The sequence below is a fragment of the Cannabis sativa genome, chromosome 7 (assembly GCF_029168945.1).
Source record: "Cannabis sativa cultivar Pink pepper isolate KNU-18-1 chromosome 7, ASM2916894v1, whole genome shotgun sequence".
Taxonomy (NCBI): domain Eukaryota; kingdom Viridiplantae; phylum Streptophyta; class Magnoliopsida; order Rosales; family Cannabaceae; genus Cannabis; species Cannabis sativa.
The window spans coordinates 11667397-11690078 of NC_083607.1; the positions used below are offsets into that span (position 1 = coordinate 11667397).

At 34.1% G+C, this 22682-nt stretch overlaps 1 protein-coding gene and 1 long non-coding RNA gene across 2 annotated transcripts in view; both read right to left on the bottom strand.

Annotated features, from left to right (window-relative positions):
* Nucleotides 1-8854, bottom strand: part of LOC133028911 (tropinone reductase homolog At5g06060-like) — a 41282-nt gene extending 32428 nt beyond the window's left edge. Inside the window, exons 1-2 of the mRNA XM_030624929.2 lie at nucleotides 8706-8854; nucleotides 8226-8433 (exon numbers count right to left, since the gene is read on the bottom strand). Of these exons, the coding sequence (XP_030480789.1) occupies nucleotides 8226-8433; nucleotides 8706-8797 (300 nt within the window). The 5' untranslated portion in view covers nucleotides 8798-8854. The remainder of the gene's footprint in view (nucleotides 1-8225; nucleotides 8434-8705) is intronic.
* Nucleotides 8855-15524: 6670 nt separating this feature from the next.
* LOC115697801 (uncharacterized) lies at nucleotides 15525-17310 on the bottom strand. The gene is made up of 2 exons (XR_004007991.2): nucleotides 16257-17310; nucleotides 15525-15711 (listed from the first exon to the last, which is right to left on the bottom strand). It is a non-coding gene; the product is annotated as an uncharacterized LOC115697801 (long non-coding RNA).
* Nucleotides 17311-22682: the final 5372 nt, after the last annotated feature.

Below are 22682 nucleotides of genomic sequence, written 5' to 3' on the forward strand. Positions count from 1 at the left end.
AAGCGATCAAATTGAATGAATATTAAATAATAATAATAAAGTAATAAGAACACAAGAAATTTATAAAGATTCAACCTAGTGATAATAGTAATAACCTACCCGCCTTTTAGTTGTATTACTTAAAAAATTATTAAGATCACAACGGTCCGGCCAAGTGAGTTTCTTATCAGTCTCAAGAAAGCTTACAAATATTTTAATAACATAATAACTCTTTCAAAAGTTCAAAAAATGATCCCACTCCACTATAGGGAAAATACAGGGTGGAATGTCTCGTGAATATAAGTGAAGAATTCGGGAAACTAAATATTAAATGTCACGATTCTCTCAATGAGATAAAATCAGTACCATTAAAATAGAAATTCTAATTAAGCTATAATTGAGGAAATATTTAAAGGAAATATCTTTGGAGATCTTCAATTACTGCATTTTTTTTGCATGAAGAATGGAACTCAAATAGGTGTATGTGATTTGCTTGGAGAAGTGCAAGGCATTGAACCTGCTCGGATAATACCTGTTGAAGAACTAAACTTAATCGGTTTGGCTCTGAATTGTTCTTGATAGAACCTTAAACTAGTATATCGTGTCCAGGTAAAAACATACTTAATATATGTTACCTTGTTGAGTGCCACATCACATTGTGCGAAGATTAGAATAACATTTTTCTCCCAAGTATGCGTGGGAACTGATGGTCGCATTGTTAGTAACACGTTTTAGGGTTCACATGCCTTATTGGAGTTGATTTTTTCCCTACCCGAGACGTGTGTATCTTCTTAAATCTCTTTAAATCTCTACATTTAATGCTTATTAAAAGACCGAGAAATGGGAAAACGTCTTTTAACGGTTGCACACCCCAGACGTTTAATGATTCTACATTTTGGCATTTTTTGAGGGTAAAACCTAATTTCAATCGCATACCGAGACTACCCTTTTTTTGGTCTACAAGAGGAATTTCCAAATTCCAAACTTTCACCAGTTCTTCACTCTTCAAAGCTTCAAAAAGGAAAAGTTGTTCTTCAAGCTACGTGAGATTCGTTCTTCGTCCAGACCTTCTACCAAGAAAAATTTATTCTAGACACATCAGTAAGTAAGTTATTTTCTTTTGAATTCTTCTTTTTTTACTTTGCTTTTGCATGCCTAGAATTACTGGAATATATGAGTATTCGTTGTTGCTTGCTAGATTCTAAGTTTTATTTGAATTTATTTTTATAAAAAAAGAAAAGAAAAAACAAACCCAAGAATCGTGCGCCTTGACTCAAAAATGTTTGGTGAGGAATTTTTGCAAGAATAATTGTCTCTTTTTCCCTTTTTATACTCTTCAGAGATTCTGGGTTTTAAAACCCTAAGATCAATTTTTGCACTAGAGTGGATTTCCTTATTTTAATTTGTTTTTTTTTTCCTTCTGTTTGAAGTACCTGGGATGTTCTTCTTTTGGAAGGACAATCCAAACCTGTTCGGATACTAACCTATTCTTCTTTTTTATAGATGAACCCAGGTGACTTCTGTGAGGAGGTGAATTCTGAATAGACAAACTGCTCCAACTTCTTCATAAGAATTAACCTAGACTTTGAGCAGACATCCTCATCTCTGAGAAATTCTTCCTATACTTCATGTTTCTGTGAGTGGTAAGTTAGCAGTGATTTCCCAGAATCAAAAACATAACACCACCACTACTTTAACCAAATCAGTGGAGACGTGTACATGCGTTTAATGTGGGAGTGGAAAAGATGTTAGAGGAAATTTCTTCACTCTTGTGGATGTACAGAGTTTGGGAAGATGTACAAGATACACTGCATGTTGGTCAACTAGGACCTTTAAGGAGAAGATCTGTGCAGGCTGAAGTAGCAGTCACGGTTGCTCGTCATAGTCAAAGATTATTTTTGAGGACAAGTCAAAACTGGCCCGTACAAAAAAAACTTTTTATATTGTATCAATTAACGACCCCCATACCACCAGGTATATGGAAGTTGTTAGGCAAGCCGCAGTACCCGTGGAGCTTGAGGAGCAGGAGGAGCACACGGAGCAGGAGGAATATGAGAACCCAGAGGCTCCTGAGAGGGAACTAGAGCTTGATGTTGATGAATTAATCAGTCGTTGGTTCAATTAATTAATTATACTTTATAACAAATTTGTTAGTTATATTGTTTAAAATATCTAAACTTATTTACTTATTTTATTATTTAATAAAATTAGTTAGATATATTTTCTAATAAATAAATTTCAAACAAGATTAAATTTTATATATTTAAGAAATATTATTATATGGTCACTTCAAAAAATAATTACCTTTAGTCACAACTTTTTAGTCATAATATAATTTTTTTGTGACTCAATGTGACTTTTAGTCGCAACAAAAATTACTTGTAACTAAAACATAGTATTTATAGTTGTCACTAATTTAGTTTTACTCACAACAAGTATTGTGACTAAAAATATATTTATTCACAAAAAATTATAATTTTTGTGATTAATATTTTTAGTTACGGACTTTTTAGTCACAACTATTTTACTTTTAGTCACAAATTGTGTTGTGACTAAAAGTTATTAGATTTATTATTATTATTATTATTAATTAGTTAATAGTAACTCTATATGCAGAATTGAATTATTAAAGAAATAATGTTCATGTCTATTGACATGGTTTCTTGTTTTGTCTTGTCTGGTGTTTGTTGAGATTTGTTCTTTCTGTTTTCAGTGAGATAGTGTGTGTAAGGTGTTGTCTTGTTGCTGTTGGAGTGGATCGTGTGGAGTATACTGGTTTTGGTCTCTTGTCTATTTTTTCTGATTGGGCTCTGGACAGAAATGGCTTCTTCTAGCCGTCATTCGGAGGCGATGGAAGATACAATACGATTTAATATTGAAGAAGAGGATCTGGAAGCAGTCATAGTGACAGCGGGGGAAAGAGAAGAAGGCATAGACGATCGATGGTGCTTGGTGGGGAGATTGCTATCAAACCGGGTTATTGATTTTGAAAAAATGCAAAATGTGTTAGCTTGTTTATGGCAGCCAGGTATGGGGATGTTTGTTAAACAACTTGATACTAATCGATTTCTATTTCAATTTTATCACGAAGTCGATATCCAACGTGTGATCAATGGTAGCCCTTGGACATATGTAGAATGCAATTGATTATTGAAAGGTTGAATGTTGGAGGAGACCCGAAGCTACTAACTCTGAATACGCTTGACATTTGGGTTCAACTTCGTGATGTCGAACCGGGATGTATGTCGGAATCAACGATACGCAAAGTGGGGAACACAATGGGAACATACTTGGAGTCCGATCCTAAGAATTTCATTGGTGTATGGAGGGATTATCTTAGGATGCGAATCACTTTGAACATCGATAAGCCACTACAAAGAAGAATGAAGATCACAAAGGAAGATGGGAATTGGTTTTGGATCAATTTCAAATATGAGAGATCTCCTACTTTTTGCTTCATATGTGGTATCATTGGCCACTCCGATAAGTTTTGTCCACGTCTCTTTCATCAACCGATTGATCAAATTGAGAAGCCTTATGGAGAGTTTATGAAAGCGCTTCCTCAACGTAATCATAAGAACATCGGGGCGCGGTGGCTACGAACAAGAGGATGGTGTCCAGCGGCGGCGGCGACGACTATAGCTGCTGGTTCTGGGGTGCATGAATCGGCCACCATTAATGGCCAAAATGTTCCAGCTGCTCAATCCGAGAATCAAGGGAGAATGGCCGATATGGGGGGAGGTGATCAGGGCATTAATGTGGCAAGAATGGGGGGAGAGATTGGGGGGGATCGGGCTGTAGTCTTGGGGAGTCAACAAATTGATAATAATGGTAAGAATTTTGGAAAGGATATCATTATTCCACAAAATGATAGCCTAGTTATTTTTGATAATAAAAAAAGAAAGATGACAAAAGAAGATATAGAAGGAAATGCTGACGTGGAAAAGGTTATGAGTAACTTTTCCAAAAACTCATCTTTGGCGGGCCTTGGTGTTGGGGCTCGCCAATCATCATGAAAATCTTGTCATGGAACTGTCGTGGGCTTGGGCCATCACGGAATGTTAAGTTCCTTAAAGAGTTGATTACTAATCAACGGCCCAATATGGTGTTTTTATGTGAAACTTTGAGTAAAAAAATGAAGGTGGATAATTTGAGTAGAACTTTGGGCTTTGAGGGGTGTTTCGTGGTAGAAGCTCAAGGTAGAAGTGGGGGATTGGCGTTGCTTTGGAAGAATGAAGATGAAGTTTCGGTGGACACTTTTTCTGAGAACCATATTGATTGTAAAGTTTCTTTTGAAGGACAACGGGAATTTAGATTTACGGGGGTGTATGGTGAGCCAAACCGGAGTCTTAGAAGGAAAACTTGGGATCTTTTAACAACACTTCTTAGCCGCTCAACATTGCCATGGTGCCTTATGGGAGACTTTAACAATGTCCTCAATCAATCCGAGAAAGTGGGAGGACAACCTTATCCGGTGTGGCTTATTGAAGGGTTTCAAGAAGCACTTCGATTATGTGGTTTGAGAGACATGGAGTTGCATGGTCATCCTTTTACTTGGGAAAAAAGAAGGGATTCTCCTAATTGGATTGAAGCTAGATTGGATAGGGCTTTGGTGAACAATGATTGGTTGAGCATCTTTCCGATGGCCAAGCTTACTAATCTAGAAATTTCCCCTTCGGATCACTCTCCGTTGCTTAAGGAGCTTTGCATGGGTTCGGCTCCTGCTCATGAATACCGGTTCAAGTTTGAAAATTGGTGGATGACTCACCATGGGTGTGAAGAGATAGTCTGAAGATGTTGGGAGAGAATGGGAGGCCACGGCATTGAGGAAAAAATTGAGGAGTGTGGCCGAGAGCTTCATAGTTGGGGAAAAGAAGTCTTTGGGAGCTTTGCCTCTCGAATCAAAAGTTGCAATCGGGAGTTGAAAAGGTATAAATGTAGGCGGGATGATGAGGGGAAGCAACTTTTTTATAGTGCTAAAAAGGAGCTGTTTGCGGTGCTTAATCAGAGGGAAACTTTTTGGAAACAAAGATCTAAACAACTCTGGTTGAAAGAAGGAGACCAAAATAGTAAGTTCTTTCATTCTAAAGCTAGTACCAGGAAACGCAACAATCAGATTTTTTGTTTGAAAGATGATGATGGAATTCTGCGCCAATGGGATAGTGGATTAGATAATGTCATTGTTGATTTCTATTCTAAGCTTTTTTCTGCTGAGCCTACTAGATGGGAGGATGTACTGGATTGTGTCAGTCCCTCAGTTCGGGAGGAACACAATGAATTCTTGCTTCGGCCGATTGGGGAAGAAGAGGTCAAAGATGCGGTTTTCTAAATGCACCCTGATAAATCTTCAGGACCTGATGGTATGAATCCTAAATTCTTTCAAAAATATTGGTCAATTGTTGGTAATGATGTGATCAATACTGTTAGAATTTTTTTCTGCAATGAGGTAATGCCGAATGGGATGAATGATACTAATATTGTTCTTATCCCTAAGAAGAAGAAGTCGGATCGAATGAGTGAGTTGCGTCCTATCTCTCTTTGTAATGTTATTGCTAAGATAATAACCAAGGTTCTTGCTAATAGAATGAAGGGCTTATTATCTGAGATTATTTCCTTGAATCAAAGTGCTTTTATCCCTGGGAGATTAATCACTGATAATATCATGGTTAGCTTCGAAGTTCTACATTATTTAAAGAGAAAGCAAGTGGGCAAGGATGGGTACATGGCGCTTAAGTTGGACTTGAGTAAGGCTTATGACAGAGTGGATTGGCATTTCTTGTGTGCTATGTTGAGACGAATGGGCTTTGCTGATAAATGGGTTCGACTAATTTTCGGGTGTCTTTCATCGGTGCAATATCAGATAGTGACAACTGGCCATACCTTGGGGCCGATTGTGCCAAGTAGAGGACTTCGACAGGGGGATCCCATATCTCCTTACCTATTTCTGGTTTGTGCTGAATGTTTTTCTGCTGTCATTCGAAGATTTGAAGAGAAGAAGTGGATTCATGGAATCAAAGTTGCTAATGGTGCTCCGGTTGTGTCTCATATGTTATTTGCTGATGATAGCTTCCTTTATTGTAAAGCTACGAATGGTGAAGTAATCCGTGTGTTGCAACTTCTTCAACTTTTTTCTATGGCTACTGGTCAGCAAGTGAACTTTGAGAAGTCTTCAGTGTTTTTTAGTACAAATACGGCTTCAGCAACAAGACAAATCATTTGTGCTAGGATGGGTATTTCGGAGGCGGATGAGCATAGCAAGTACCTGGGCCTTCCTAGTACGATAGGAAGAAATAAAAACTCTGTATTTGGTTATGTGAAGGACAAGGTGCATAAGCGAATTCAGACTTGGGACAACAAGTTTCTTTCTAGAGCTGGTAAAGAAGTGCTCATCAAATTAGTTGTTCAAGCTTTGCCTGCTTACACCATGAATGTTTTCCGTATCCCTGTTGGAATCTGCAATGATATTGAGCGTGCCATTAGTCAGTTCTGGTGGAGATCTACTTCTAACAAGGGGATTCATTGGATGAGGTGGGATAAGCTTTCAGCTCACAAAGCTAATGGTGGCATGGGATTTCGGGATTTCAGAGATTTCAATCTTACTTTGTTGGCTAAGCAAGGGTGGAGACTTCTCACTTGTGGCGAGAGTTTGATGGGAAGAATCTTTAAAGCCCGATACTTCCCTTCGGGTTCTTTCCTTTCGGCTACACTTGGCTCCAATCCGAGTTATATTTGGAGGAGTGTGTTCGAAGCCAAAGACTTGGTTCGGGCAGGGGTTCGAAAGCTGGTAGGGGATGGGTCTACAACGTACATATTGACTGATCCATGGCTTGCCAATGATTTGAATCCTTACATTGAGTCTCGGCACCCAGCCCTCGTGGGAAATATGGTTAGCTCTTTGATGAAAATTGACTCTTTGGAATGGGATGGAGAAGTTGTTTGGGATGTTCTAAATGAAAGAGATCAAGCTTTGGTTTGGCAAATTCCTCTTACAAGGAATGTTGGCAATGATACTTGGTATTGGATGAAGGAAGACAATGGCTTGTTCACAGTTAAAAGTGCTTACGCTTTGCAACAAGTACTCAAAGGAAGCAACACTATGGAGGCTAATTCGGGCTTTTGGAAAGAATTATGGCAGCTGAAACTTCCTCCAAAGGTGCTAGATTTCTTATGGCGAGTAACCTCTAATTGTCTTCCAATGAGATTTCAGCTTTCAACCAAACATGTGCCCATCGATACCCAGTGTCCTTTTTGTAACTCGGCTCCAGAAACCTCTCTCCATGTCCTTGTTCGATGTTCTTTTGCACAAGGTTGTTGGAGTTTGTCTCATGTTCCTACTGTGGCTACTGCTGCCATGACATTTGCAGCCTGGTTTGAAGAGGGCCTTCGGGCGTGGACTGCGTCCGAGAAGCTTGAGGCTTCTATGATAGTTTGGGCCATTTGGAAGCATCGAAATGAGTTAGTTTGGAATTCCAAAAGACTCGAGGTTAGTGAGGTTGTGACATTAGCTAAGTTGAACTTTATTGATTGGTATAATGCTCATAAGAACACCGTTCCTACTCATGATGTTAATGGTTCGGATGTTGAAGTTCTAGAGCATTGGACCGCCCCTCAATTTCCTATGATTAAAGTTAATGTTGATGGTCCAATCTTCTCTAATGAGAGGCGTTTTGGCATTGGGTTGGTAGCAAGGACAGCGGCTGGGGTTGTCTTACAAGCTAAGAGCCTACTCAAAGAGGGTGTGTTGAAGCCCCACGTGGTGGAAGCAATTAGCATAAAGGAGGCTCTGAGTTGGATTAAAGACAACAGATGGACGAATGTGGTGGTGGAGTCGGATTGTTTGAGAGTCATCAGGGATTTACAAAAGTTTAAACATATGGCTTCTCCTTATGGCCATATACTTTCTGATTGTATGACTTTGTGTTCGGGTGTAGATGATGTTTCTTTTAATTTTGTTAAGCGATCTGCTAATAAGATTGCGCATGCTATTGCGCGATCTTCTCTTGTTGAGGCTGATTGTACTTATTCTGGGGATGCGTTACCCATGGATTTTGCATCTTTAATTTTGAATGATTTGATTTAATAAAATTTTATCATTATTCAAAAAAAAAAAGTTAATAGTAACTCTAATACAACTTTAAAATAACACCTAGCATATACATATATATAAAGAAATTTAACATTGCAATATAAAAGAAATATAATCCTTTTCAAATATAATTATAAATCAATTAAGTCATTAAACTTACAAGAATGTTCAGCTTTCCTTGGAAAATTGATGAAACATGTTCAATAAGTTTTTCTCTTTGATCTCTTTGTGAAACATCGCACACTGAACCAGTTACCTTGAAACCCTTCTTTTTCCACTCTTCCAAACACTTCTCCAACTCACTTTCCTTGCGACAACACGTGTGAACTATAGCTCCAAATTTTGCAAGTTCCTCCACTATGGCATGCCTAGAAAAGGAATTAAAGAGGTTTTTTGATTTTACAATAAATATCCAAGTTAAAGGCAGAGTACAGCATTCACATTTCTCACATGTAATAAATAATTCGTTCGTGTAGTATAAAAGTTGAATAAGAAGATCCAAATCCTTGATACCACATATTCACAAAAAAAAAAAAAAAAAAAAAGTGTGCAAAAACAAGCTTAATTAAAGAAGTTTTGTTCTTTCTTTTTATGATTGTCGTACTTTGCATAACATAATAAATTAACATTATTTACATACCCTATTCCTCGAGATCCACCGGTAACCAGAGCGGTTTTTCCATCAAGATTCCACCTCATTTCATGATTGGTATAATTCTTTGGTTCAGCCATATTGTTATTGTTTATCTTCCCACTTTACTTGCCTATTATGCACAATGCTTGTCTTATTTATAGCTATAGTTTGAAGCAGAGTAATAATAATGGCTACTGTAGTAGTGATTTGTCCTCTGAGGTGGTTGAGACGTCCACTCTATAACTTAATTTCTCTCTAGAGTCTTTATGACACTGTACAAAAGAAGATTCTTGCTTATATGATCAATTATGGTGACCACTATAATACAAAACAAAATGGCATTTTTTCTCATATAGCTTTATTTTAATAAAAATTTACCTTTTTGCTCTCATATAAAAAATTAAACAAAAAAGGAACACTTAATTTAAAAAATTAATTAGGTCTCTTCAATAACCTTCCCAAATTAGCTTTTTCAATTATTTGAGATCTGAAATGATAACTCACTAAACAATTCAAATCTATTCAATAATTAATAGGAAAAAGTTTTATTATTATTCAAAATGTAATAAATGAGAATAGAAATAGTGTTTATATAGGGAAATAGTTATCCAACCCTAGAATACACACCAAACTTAACTAAGAATAACCTTATCCTTATACCCAAACATAAAATATTTATTTAATATCTAATATGCCTCCTCAAGATGGAGTGTACAAGTTTTTAACATTCATCTTAGAAAATAACTCCTTGAAGTGAGATGGAAAAAGAGGCTTGGTGAGAAGGTCGGCAAGGTTGCGTTTGTTGTTGACATGAAGAAGCTTCAACTGGCCACTTTGAACCCGTTCAAGAACAATATGACAGTCAATATCGACATATTTTGTTCGTTCATGAAAGATCGGGCTTTCGAAAATATGAATAGCAGCTTTGTCATCGCAATACATTAGGGCTGGATGCAGATGAAAGGTCCCAAATGTTAGACTTTTATTTGGGCTTACATTAAATTTTATTGGTTTTATTAAAACTTGGGTTGATTGGATAGTTCTTTGATGTGTTAGCCCATGTTGTTGGTGATCAATTGTTAATGGGCTTAGCATCTGTGAGTAAAGTCTAGGTGAAGCAGAAGTGTGGGCTTTTCTAGTTGACTGAAGCCTTTGATGAGCAGGCCCAGCCCAACTAGGGTTTTGTAGCTAAGTCCCCTCCCTAACTCTATAAATACATATTGTCTCATCACAATTGTATACCTTTTGATAATCAGATAAATAAACTGCTTCTGATTTAGAGATCTAGGGAGGAAGACTTAGTTGATAGTATTGCACTATCAAATTTGGAGTAACTGTTGTGGATCAAACTGAGATAATTGTTATGGATCAATCAGGTACACATACTCAATTATCATATACTACTATTGTGTTCTATGTTTTATACAAATAGATCTTGGGTTAATTGTTAATTTATCTAACATGTGGTATCAGATTGCCTATTGTATATGATTTAGAACCTATAATTAGTATAATTAATTTTTATATGTTAATTATCTAAAATTACATATAATTTTGTTATTATTTTATGTGCAATTTTTTGTTTATAAATCTTAAAACTTTAGGGGTTTTATTGATCGTTAAATTCTCTTTCAATTGATATATTATATGCATGAAATCATTGTGTATATTAAGAGAATTTTAACTTTAAAGTTTTAGGATTTATATAATTACATTATGAAATTATAATTTGTGTTTTTTAATTTTATAGTTTTTGATCTAAAATTGATAATAGATTTCTCATAATTATTTGTTTATCAATGTTCTTACACAATTTATTTCGTGTTTCAACCGAGAATTTATATCACAATCAATTTTTTAAAGTTCTTCAATTTTTCGGATTGATTTTAAACATAGATCTACCCATTTAGTCTTTAATACACGAAATTAATAGTGTAAATCAACTAGAAATCGATTCCTGATCGAAACCCATCCAAAATCCCCATTTTTCCGTCGGTTTTTTGGCCGGTTTTCACCTGCAGACCCGACTGAACGAACCGGGTCGCGTGACCCGTTTGCAGGACCCGGCTGGAGGAAGAAGAAGGTTCCAGCCAGCGAAGCCCACTCGCGGCAGTGGCGCGTGGGGGCGCGTGCGGCCACGTGGGACATCGTTTTTCGACGTTTTTTTTTCAGCGTGCTTAAAATTCATTTTCTGATTTTTCTATGATTTTTAATTAATTTTTTGACTCCGTTTAGTAATTATTATTATTTTAATGATAATTATGTAGTTAAAAAATTATTAAAAATATTTTTTGATAATTTTTCGAAATTTGTCGATCATAGAAAATTTTTTGAGTTTCTTCTCGTTCCATAAGACATAGTCACTCTCTTATTTAATTTATTTTGACTATGTAGTCTCCACCAATTTTCTTATATTCAAATCTTTTGATTATTTGTTGTTCTAAAGTTATAAAACTTGGTTGTTTGATACAAAAATAATGTGTTATGGTGTACACTTTATTTTTTGACTATCAATATAATAAAAGCAATTATATATCTCTTTTGGAAATTTGGTTGAAAATTATTAATTTTCAATGATTGTTTTATCACCAAATTTCACATGTTGAAGAAAATATTATATTTTTGGTTGACTATATGTGTAATTACTTGCCCAAAGGTAGTATTTACATATATTAGTTCACATTCCATGAAGTGAGTTAATATTAAATGTATATATTTTAATTATTTGCCCAAAGGTAATAATTTAAATATATAAATTTATTATTATTTTTTGCTTGAATTAATACATATTTTTAAGAAATTTATTTGCCCAAAGGTAATAAAATTCTTAAATGATATGTATTTTTTTTCTTTGTTGTAACTTCATGAAGGTAGATCATGTGTGTGTTATATTCTCACCCCAAAGGGGAGTTTATAATGACCAGTTGATTCTACAATATTTTCTAATACATTGCTCATATTGCTTATTCAAGTTTTAATTTTTGAATTTTTCAGTCTCCTTTTCTGTGAACAACAATAATGCTTCCATCCATATTTTGAATGCTTCCAACTACAAGACATGGAAACGAGATGTGGAATTTACTTTAGGCATAATGGATTTGGACTTGTACCTACGAGAAGAAAAACCTACTGATCTTACTGACTCCAGTACAGCTGCCGAGAGAACTCATCATGCACAATGGGAAAAGTCAAGTCGTCTTAGTCTTCTTACTATGAAAAGATCCATTCCTGAACATCTATTGAGTGGTTTGCTAGACACTACATATGCCAAAGAGTTTTTCAATGCTGTAGAAAAATTATACGACACCGGTGAAAACGCTGAAGCTGGACATCTTATGGATGAAATGACAACGATTAAGTATGATGAATTAAAAGGAGTGCGAGATTTTATTCTGAAATTGGTGAATGTTCAGTCCAAGTTGAAAGATCATAACATTCCTCTTCCTGACTCTTTCATTATTCATCGAGCTCTTCATGCTCTTCCTGCCTCTTTCAGCCTTATCAAGACAGCATACAACACTTACAATCAAACATGGACTATCAGCGACCTAATTTCTCAGTGTGTAGCTGAAGAAAGCAAGCTTAAAAGGGAGAAGAATGAATCTGCTAACTATGTTTCTCACCTCAAGCCCAACAAAGGAAAAGGAAAATTCAAGAATAAAAATGATGGTGCTACTAAACAGAATGGTAATGGTAAGGAGCATTAGAATAAACAGAAGAATAACAATGGAAAGTCCAAATACTCTAATGTGAAGTGTTACTTTTGTGAAAAATTGGGGCATCGGAGAACGGACTGTCACAAATTTAAGACTTGGTTAGAAAAGAAGCAAGCACAATCAGGTAATCCATTAGCATGTGTTTGTTTTGAATCTAATCTAGTTGATGTTCCTATTGATTCTTGGTGGTTAGACAGTGGTGCTACTGTTCATGTTTCTGCTTCCTTACAGGGGCTAAGGGATCTCAGGAAGCCAAGTGAGAGGGAGTCTAAGCTTAAAGTGGGCAATGATGTTGGAGTTGACGTTATCTATGTTGGAACATTTATTCTTGAATTACAGTCTACTGTTAAGATTATTTTGAACAATACCTTTTATGTTCCTACTTTTAAAAGGAATTTAGTTTCGCTTCCGCTTTTGGTTAAACAAGGATATTCTTTTCATTTTGCAAATGATAATGTTGACATTATGCTTGACTCTCGAATTATTGGAAATTGCTTTTATTCTGATGGTCTTTACAAGTTGTCATTGGCTCCTTTAGATTCCTCTTTTAATGTTGTGAATACTGTGGGTAAAAGACCTCATATTAAGGAAACATCCTTATTGTTATGGCACAAAAGATTGGGTCATATTTCCAGAGAAAGGGTTGATCGTTTAATTAACACCAAAGTCTTTCAACAATGCGAGTAACCATAGTATCTTGTAAGTAGTGTTAGCCATGGCGCGGTATTTGGCCTCAGCCGAAGAACGAGAAACCATGTTTTGTTTCTTGGATTTCCAAGAGATGAGAGAGTCTCCCAAAAAGATGCAATAACCTGTGACAAAACGTCTATTATCGAGGCAAGCACCCCAGTCAGCATCAGAAAAAACTTTAAGTTGTACCTCATTAACAGACAAGTTACTCTCAGTATAAGCCTTGAGTTGTGTAAAAGGAGTGGAGTGGAAAAACAGTCATTGGCCCGGGGAGCCCTTCAAATATTAAAGGATGCGTTGAGCGGCATGGAGATGAGGTTACCGCGGGGCAAAAAGGAATTGACTTAACCTGTTAACAGCAAAAGAAATATCAGGTCTAGTTATTGTTAAGTAAATGAGTTTTCCAATCAAACTTCTATAGGTGGTAGGTTCAGAAAGTAACTCCCTTATGTCCTTACTGAGCTGTGTGTTTGGTTCCATCGGGGTTGAGACGGGTTTGGCACCAATGTAACCCGTATCATTTAGAAGTTGTAAAATGAATGGTCTTTAGGAGACTGAAATACCATTGGTGGATCGCCCAACCTCCAGTCCAAGAAAGAACCGCAAAGGACCAAGATCTTTGAGTTGAAATTTGGAGTCAAGCTGTCTTTTAAATAAGTCAGCATCCCTAGAATTATTGCTAGCAATTAAAATGTCATCAACATAAACTAAGACAACAAGAAAATGTTGTTAGAAGATCTAATAAAAAGAGAGTGATCGGAAGAGGATTGTTGGAATCCTTCACTTACCAAAGTAGAACTAAGTTTGGCATACCATTGTCGAGAGGCTTGTTTGAGGCCATAGATGCTTTTATGTAATTTGCATACATCATTGGGAGGAAGGTCTCCTTGGTGTTTGTAACCGGGAGGAAGTGCCATATAAACTTCCTCATTGAGATCACCATGGAGGAAGGCATTGTTAATGTCCATTTGATATAGTTGCCAATTATTAATGGCAGCAAGAGCAAGGAGGACTTTGAGGGTATTAAACTTTGCTACGGGAGCAAAGTTTCAAGGTAATCTATCCCAAATTGTTGGGAGTACCTTTTAGCTACTAAGCGAGCTTTAAATCTTTCAATTTCACCTTGGGCATTATATTTTATTTTATATACCCATTTGCAACCAATGATTTGATGGCCAGCAGGAAGAGAGACAACAGTCCAAGTTTTGTTTGCTATAAGTGCAACAATTTCTGTATCCATATTTTTTACACAGACTAAAAATTTAGAAGCTTGAGAATAAGAAGTTGGTTCAGAAACCAAATAAGCACTTGAAATGACAGCACGAAACTTAGGAGAAAATTTGTCATAAGAGATGAAATTTGAAATGGGATGTGAGGTAGAATACTCACAAATGTAGTTTTAGAGATGGGGTGGACGAATGACCGTCCGACCAGACGTTGTGGTGATGTTGGAGTCACTTGTAGGGGCTGGAATAGCCACTGGTGGTTGTGGTAATTCAGCAAGAATAGTGGCAGGAGTGGCCACATGTTCGAGCGGCGGTGGAGGGTTTATAGGCCCAGGGGCTGCAGCCTTTAAAGGAGCCTGTGAAAGACCACTACGTGAACCATTAGGGTTGGAAAAAAACGCATCAATATTATCATTATAACATGTATTTTGAAGAGGAAAAATATGTTCATAAGAAATGACATCTCTAGAGTGAAATATTCTATGTGTTTCAAGATTAAGTACAGTATAAGCTTTCATACCAACTAGGTATCCAATGAATGCACAAGCGCGAGATCTTGGGGAAAATTTATGACTTAAGCATATGCAAGGCAACCAAAAGTGCGAAGATAATCATAAGAGGGCAACCTGTTATACAACAACTCAAAAGAAAATTTAAGGTTAAGTAAAGTAGAGGGTGTGCGATTTAGTAAGTAAACAGTGGTATTAATAAAGTAACTCCAATACCCAAGGGATAAACGAGATTGAAAAGCAAGAGAGCGAGCAACATTCAGTATATGTTGATGCTTGCGTTCAACAACAAAATTTTGTTGAGGTCTTTCTACACAAGAATGATAAAGAACAATGCCTTTAGTTGTAAAAAAAGATGACAAGTTTAGTTCTTTTGCATTATCACATCGTATGCCTTTAATAGAAATGGAAAATTGATTGAGTATATGAGCATAAAATTGAGGTATAATAATGTTGACATCAGATTATTTATTTTTAAGCATATAAACTCAAGTAAATCTAGTATGATCATCAACAATAGTAAGAAAATATTGATAACCTTCTATGCTTGTTTTGTGAAAAGAACACCAAATATCCAAATGAATTAGGTCAAAAGCAGTAGGAGCCATGTTATTAGATGAATTAAAAGGTAGCCTTTAATGCTTAGCTAAATGACATACATGACAAGGAGATAAAGATGAGTCAGGATCATCAAAATGAAGAATTTTATTCAAGGATTTAGTAATCTGTAAGCAGGGATGTCCTAGGCGTAAATGCCATTTGTTTACATCATTACAAGAAATAGAATTACAATAGCGTTATTTTCTTGTTGAAGAAAGAAAAGTTGTCCAACGCGATTAGCAATCCCAATTTGTAGATTCTGACTCGTGTCCTGAATAGAACAACTAGAATGTGTGAATAAAACAGAATATTTTGGATCTTGAACAATACAGGTGACCGATAAAAGATTAAGCTCAAAATCAGGTACAAAAAGCACATTATTTAAACAAAAATTAGCATTAATGTGAACAATACAAGATTTAGTAACAGGGATTTTTATGCCATTAGGTAAAGTAATATGCGAGGCACTAGGAATATTATCAAAAGAGTTAAAACAAGATTTATCAAAGCAAAAATGGTAGGTAGCCCCACTATCAATAATCCAGAGATTGTTGGAGAATGATATAGATTTACAAATTAGGTTAGATGACAATGGAGTGTTGACATCAACAGTTGATTGAGACTATTGAGCATGGTTAATCTGTTGGGTGAGTTGTGAAATCATTTCTTGCAGTGAAGCAAGTTCGTCCAAAACGGAGTGAGAAGCGGAAACATGATTGACAGTCGGCCCTTTGACTTGGGAACCCAGATCTTGAGATGGCTGCAAAGAAACAGAGTCAACATTTTGAATGACAAAATGAGTGGAAGGAGCGTTACCATTCGTCACGGAAGGGACGGATCTTGTAGAACACCGGTGGATCGTGAAGAAAAAGGTGGAACAGCCGCGGATGTGGCTCCGATCTGAGGTGGGGCGGCGATCGGATCTTGGACAAAGGTAGTCACCACGGGAACAGTGGTGGAGTCTTCCACGATGTGACTGGCGATGGGAGTAGCCGTGGGAGGAGAGATCAAAGGAACGTCGGAGCTTGCAGCGAGAGGAGACATCACGGGAACGGTAGTGGAGTCGACGCCATGGTCGGAACTTGTAGCAGTGTTATCGATCAGAGCTTCAATAAAGGACACCATGGGAACGGTGGTAGAACCAGCGAGGACATCGCCGACGATGGAAGCAGCGGTAGAGGGAAGATTAGAGTTCACAGCAGGGAAACATCGAGTTCTTGCTATGGAAATCGATGAGATCGTTGAAGAAAAATGATGGAGTCGTTGAAGAACCGACAAGATCCGAAAAAAGGGGATCTGAGCCGAAAAAAGAGGATCTGGTTTCCTTAGGAGAGAGTATCTGATACCATAATAGGAAAAAGTTTTATTATTATTCAAAATGTAATAAATGAGAACAGAAATAGTGTTTATATAGGGGAATAGTTATCCAACCCTAGAATACACACAAAACTTAACTAAGCATAACCTTATTCTTATACCCAAACATAAAATATTTATTTAATATCTAATAATAATCCACGTAGCTTCTCCAAACAACACTACCAACAATGTAGAAGTTTTTTTCGATTACTATGAATACCGATGAGAAAGCTTTTACTAATCACCATGAACGTCGACAAGAAGTTTTTTCCGATCAACCATGACAGCATGACCAACGATAGATATCTCCATGAAAAGTTGATGAGAGAAGATCACGATTGATGCAGATCTCCATGAACGCTTAATTACTTGCCAATTTTTTTTGGGTTTTTCTAAGTAAAATTTTTTTTATGTTGATTAGTATGTTTGCTTTAATTATTTTCTTAATCAATTGTTGTTGTTTAGTTGATTCACATATATTACTTGTTTTAGTTCATAGATTTCAATGTTTTCTGGTATTTTTCAAAAATCTAGAATGAAAACCAGTGAATTGAAGTTTCTAGGTAGTATAATGAGAACAATGAGTGCTTTTAAAATTTCAAAATAAAACTATGTTTAATATTGTTGTCATATTTTTTTAATTGTCCATGATTGTGCGATAAAAGATGTACAAAAATAATGAAGAACTGATGTAACTTTATTATTGAGAACAATAAATACTATGAAATAAAGAAATAATTGTGTTGACCATAAGAGAAAAAGAAAAAAAAAATATTGTATCATAACATTTTGACTCATCTCATCTAAAAATGATTAAATTTTTTATTCTGCAGGATTAATCTTTCCATAATTTTTAACATTAAAAATATAAATTTAAAAGATGAAAGTATAAACATAAATTTCAAAATATAAAAAAAGAATAAAAAAGTTATTTTTATGTTATTGTGAAGTTTCATTTGCGTTGTTTTGCAACATCTTATCTTTAACTTAAAAATATTATGTTAAACCAAGTTATTTTCAAGTTGTAGTAAAGTATGTTATGAGTTGTTTACACTATACTATCAAAAAATAGAAGGTGCTAATACTTTAACTTACTTGCCAAATTTTTTATTACTTGCCAAATTTTTTATTACTTGCCAAATTTTTTGGGTTTTTTTAGTGAAAAAATTTGATGTTGATTAGTATGTTTGCTTTGATTATTTTCTTAATTAATTGTTGTTGTTTAGTTGATTCACATATATTGGTTGTTTTAGTTCGTAGATTTCAATGTTTTCTGGTATTTTTCGAAAATCTAGAATGAAAACCCGTGAATTGAAGTTTCTGGGTAATATAATGAGAACAATGAGTGCTTTTAAAATTTCCAAATAAAACTATGTTGTTGTCATATTTTCTTAGTTGTCCATGATTGTGAAATAAAAGATGTACAAAAAATAGAATAACAATACAAAAATAATGAGGAATTGATGTAACTTTATTATTGAGAACAATATATACTATGAAATAAAGAAATAATTTTGTTGACAACAAGAGAAAATTAAGAAAAAAAATATTGTATCATAACATTTTGACTCATCTTATCTAAAAATGATTAAATTTTGGAATAATTACATAAGGCACCATTTTTTGTAAAAAATTACATTTTTACGTTTTATAACTTTTTTTTACATTTTTACAGTTACCCGTGAAAACAACATGAAAGCAACAAAAAAATAACATAAACGTAACATAAAAATAACATCTAAATAACATCAAAACAACAACCAAAAATAACATACATATAACAAAAAATTAACATGAATACAACATAAAAAGACCGTATTTTGTATAAAAAAATTAAAAAATTCGTAAAATGTTTAAAATTCTCTGAAACCGTATTTTTGTAAATTTTTGTTGTTTTTGTGTATTTGTAAAATTATCCCTTTAATTTTTTATTCAAGATTAATCTTTCCATAATTTTTAAAATTAAAAATATAAATTTAAAAGATGAAAGTATAAACATAAATTTCAAAATATAAAAAAAGAACAAAAAAATTATTTTCATGTTATTGTGAAGTTTCATTTGCGTTGTTTTGCAACATCTTATCTTTAACTTGAAAATAATATGTTAAACCAAGTTATTTTCAGGTTGTAGTAAAGTATGTTATGAGTTATTTACTATCAAAAAATAGAAGGTGCTAATACTTTAAATTACTTACCAAATTACTTGCCAAATTTTTTATTACTTGCCAAATTTTTTGGGTTTTTCTTAGTAAAAAAATTTGATGTTGATTAGTATGTTTGCTTTAATTATTTTCTTAATCAATTGTTATTGTTTGTGAAATAAAAAATGTAAAACAGATAGAATAAAAACACAAAAATAAATGAAGAATTGATGTAACTTTATTATTGAGAACAAGAGAAAAGAAAAAAAAAATATTGTATCATAACATTTTGACTTATTTCATCTAAAAATGATTAAATTATTTATTCAGCAGGATTAATCTTTCCATAATTTTTAACATTAAAAATTAAAATTTAAAAGATAAAAGTATAAACATAAATTTCAAATATAAAAAAAAGAATATAAAATTATTTTCATGTTATTGTGAAGTTTTATTTGCGTTGTTTTGCAACATCTTATCTTTAACTTGGAAATATTATGTTATACCAATTTATTTTCAAGTTGTAGTAAGTATGTTATGAGTTGTTTACACTATACTATCAAAAAATAGAAGGTACTAATACTTTAAATTACTAGTCAAATTACTTGCCAAATTTTTTGGGTTTTTCTTAGTAAAAAAATTTGATGTTGATTAGTATGTTTTCTTTAATTATTTTCTTAATCAATTGTTGTTGTTTGTGAAATAAAAAATGTAAAAAAAATAGAATAAAAACACAAAAATAATGAAGAATTGATGTAACTTAATTTATTATTGAGAACAAGAGAAAAAGAAAAAAAAAAATATTGTATCATAACATTTTGACTCATCTCATCTAAAAATGATTAAATTATTTATCCAGCAGGATTAATCTTGCCATAATTTTTAACATTAAAAATTAAAATTTGAAAGATAAAAGTATAAACATAAATTTCAAATATAAAAAAAGAATATAAAATTATTTTCATGTTATTGTGAAGTTTTATTTGCGTTGTTTTGCAACATCTTATCTTTAACTTGAAAATATTATGTTAAACCAAGTTATTTTCAAGTTGTAGTAAAGTATGTTATGAGTTGTTTACAGTATACTATCGAAAAATAGAATGTACTAATACTTTAAACATTTTCCTTCATAACTAGGTTGTTATTTAATATTTCTGAAGTAGATCAAAACAAATTCATGCTGAAAATTAGCTGATCTGAATAAATTGGTGCAAATAATTCATATTTTAAAAAATAGTGATACATTTAAGGTCATTTACTGAACACTATCATGAATAGTTATTTATACGTTATTCTTATGTATTAAAATTGTTGCATAAAAATATTAAAAAATTAATACACATGTTTTAGGTATGGAACCTCTGCAAAATTTTGGTACAGGGCCATGGTCATTGGAATAACAATGACCACTATGTTGATTATGAATTAGAGTATTAATATCAAGAGATTGCACTTTTGCTGAACTAGTGCAAATAATGCTGTGTTGGAATTATTTTACCAGGATCTAGATTTACTAACAAGTATGTTATTAACATCCTAAATATGAACTTCTAAAACGATATGAAATAAACAAATATAAAGTATGAGGAACCTTACAGTGGTTGCAGCGGAATATAATACCTCATTCCACTCAAATCTTTAACCCTTGTATCCTTTCTATAGCAGGGTATCACCAACATCTGAGTCCGAATCTCCTTCTCTTGAAACTAGATTCTTCACAGCCTTACACACTATGATTGAGTACCACTTGATGTGTCTGGGAACTCACTCTTTTTACTATGAGGCTTCCGTTTTGAAAAGAGGAGGAGAGAGAGAGCGGTTTCGGCTAGGTATAGGAAGAGAGGCTCAAAAATTTTACTGAAGGAATGAGATGCATCATCTTTTCCCTTTAGCCATCATTACCTATTTATAGGAAACCACTTAGGGTTAGGTTAGATTTAATTAGCATTAAAATAATGAAAAAATAAAGTGGCAAAACCCTTGTGAAGTGGCCGGCCATGGATAGTGGGCCCCATTTTACAATTTCGCCATTTTTTTCATTTTCCATCTCATTTTCTCAAAAATGCTATTTTTCCAATTTAACTACTTAAATGCCAATTCTAATTATTTAATAACTAAAAATTAATTATTAAATAATATTTTCATTTAATAAATTTATTAATTAGACTCAACAAAGTCTCTTAATTAACAAATAAACCCTAGAATCTCTTTTCTTCACAATTAAGCCCTTGCTTAGTGAAAATTCATAAACTAGACATAGTCTAATTTTAGAATTATAATTGATTAATTAAAATTAATTAACTCAGTCTTATAAGTAGTATTGTCTCAACTAGTATGGGGACCATGGGCCTATATATCTGAGCTTCCAATAAGTAGATCTAGAATTTACTAAGTAAATTCACTGACTTATTAATTCCTCGTTGCATCCATTATAGAACTTGTAATTGCACTCTCAGTTATATAGAATGCTCTATATGTTCCACGATATAGATACGCTATTAGTTATCTATTGTTATAATCCCAATAATCAATGATCCTCTATAGATGATCTACATTATATATGGATTAATTTACCGGTACACCCTTCAATGTATTTTATCCTTAAAACACTCAACCACCTATAAATGATATTTTAGTGAAGTAACATAATCACTGAAATGACTACTCAACCATTTATCTCTGTTTAGCCAAGCTCGAAGGAAATCATCATTTCACTTCTATGTCCAGATAGAAGCTATAGATTCCATATCTATGTTTAGCGCTCCCACTCAATTGCACTATCATGTTCCCAAAATGTTTGTATCACCCTGACCAAAAGTAGACTTTAATAACAAATCAAAGAACATTAATAATACTATTGAGATCGAACCTAACCATGTCAGGATTAAGATCATTTGATCTAGGATCAACTAGGTGATATTGAATTGAATAGATATTACTGTAAATTTATCATATCTAGTCAAAGTTCAATATCAGTCCCTTCTAATGCATACTCCATGCATCCAACCCAAGATTTACTTTAACCAATGCCCTAGAAATGACATAGCACTTATCCAATGTGCAAGTAAACTATGTTCTATATTATCATATTAGTTTAACCCTGTGTACTGATAAATCTAGGAATATATATTTCATCATATAATCTTGATTACTTTCCACTGTGCTAACGACATAATAAACAAGAATATTAATGTGATAAGGGTTTGGATGAATTTATAAATCAAATAAACATATAAATGATAACATGAACCAAATGACACATTAAATAAGTGATGAAAATACTTCTGTCTCTTTATTAATATTTTAATGATAGAGATTACATTGAAATAAAGTTTTATTTAGGGCACAAAGACCAACATGCTGAAGGAACTATAATGCATCCCTGAAACGACTCAAAAAAAACTAAAATACTAATTGAAGGAAAGCTGCCAACCACTCCAAGTCAAGGATGACAAAAGTGTAACGTCCCCACTTCAAGCCTCCATTGGGTCCTTACACCCACGGAATGAATGGCTCTTATACACGAGTACGTCACTCTGGCTGCTTCATGGATTGATGACTGACCCTACAAACCAACACGAGTGTTTCCAGCGTGCTTTTTCCTCACTCACACGCATCCTGGGAAAACTTCCCAGGAGGTCACCCATCCTTGAAATCGCTCCAAGCCAAGCACGCTTAACTGTGGAGTTCTTTCGAGATGGGCTACCGAAAAACAAGATGCACCTTGTTGATATAGGTAGTA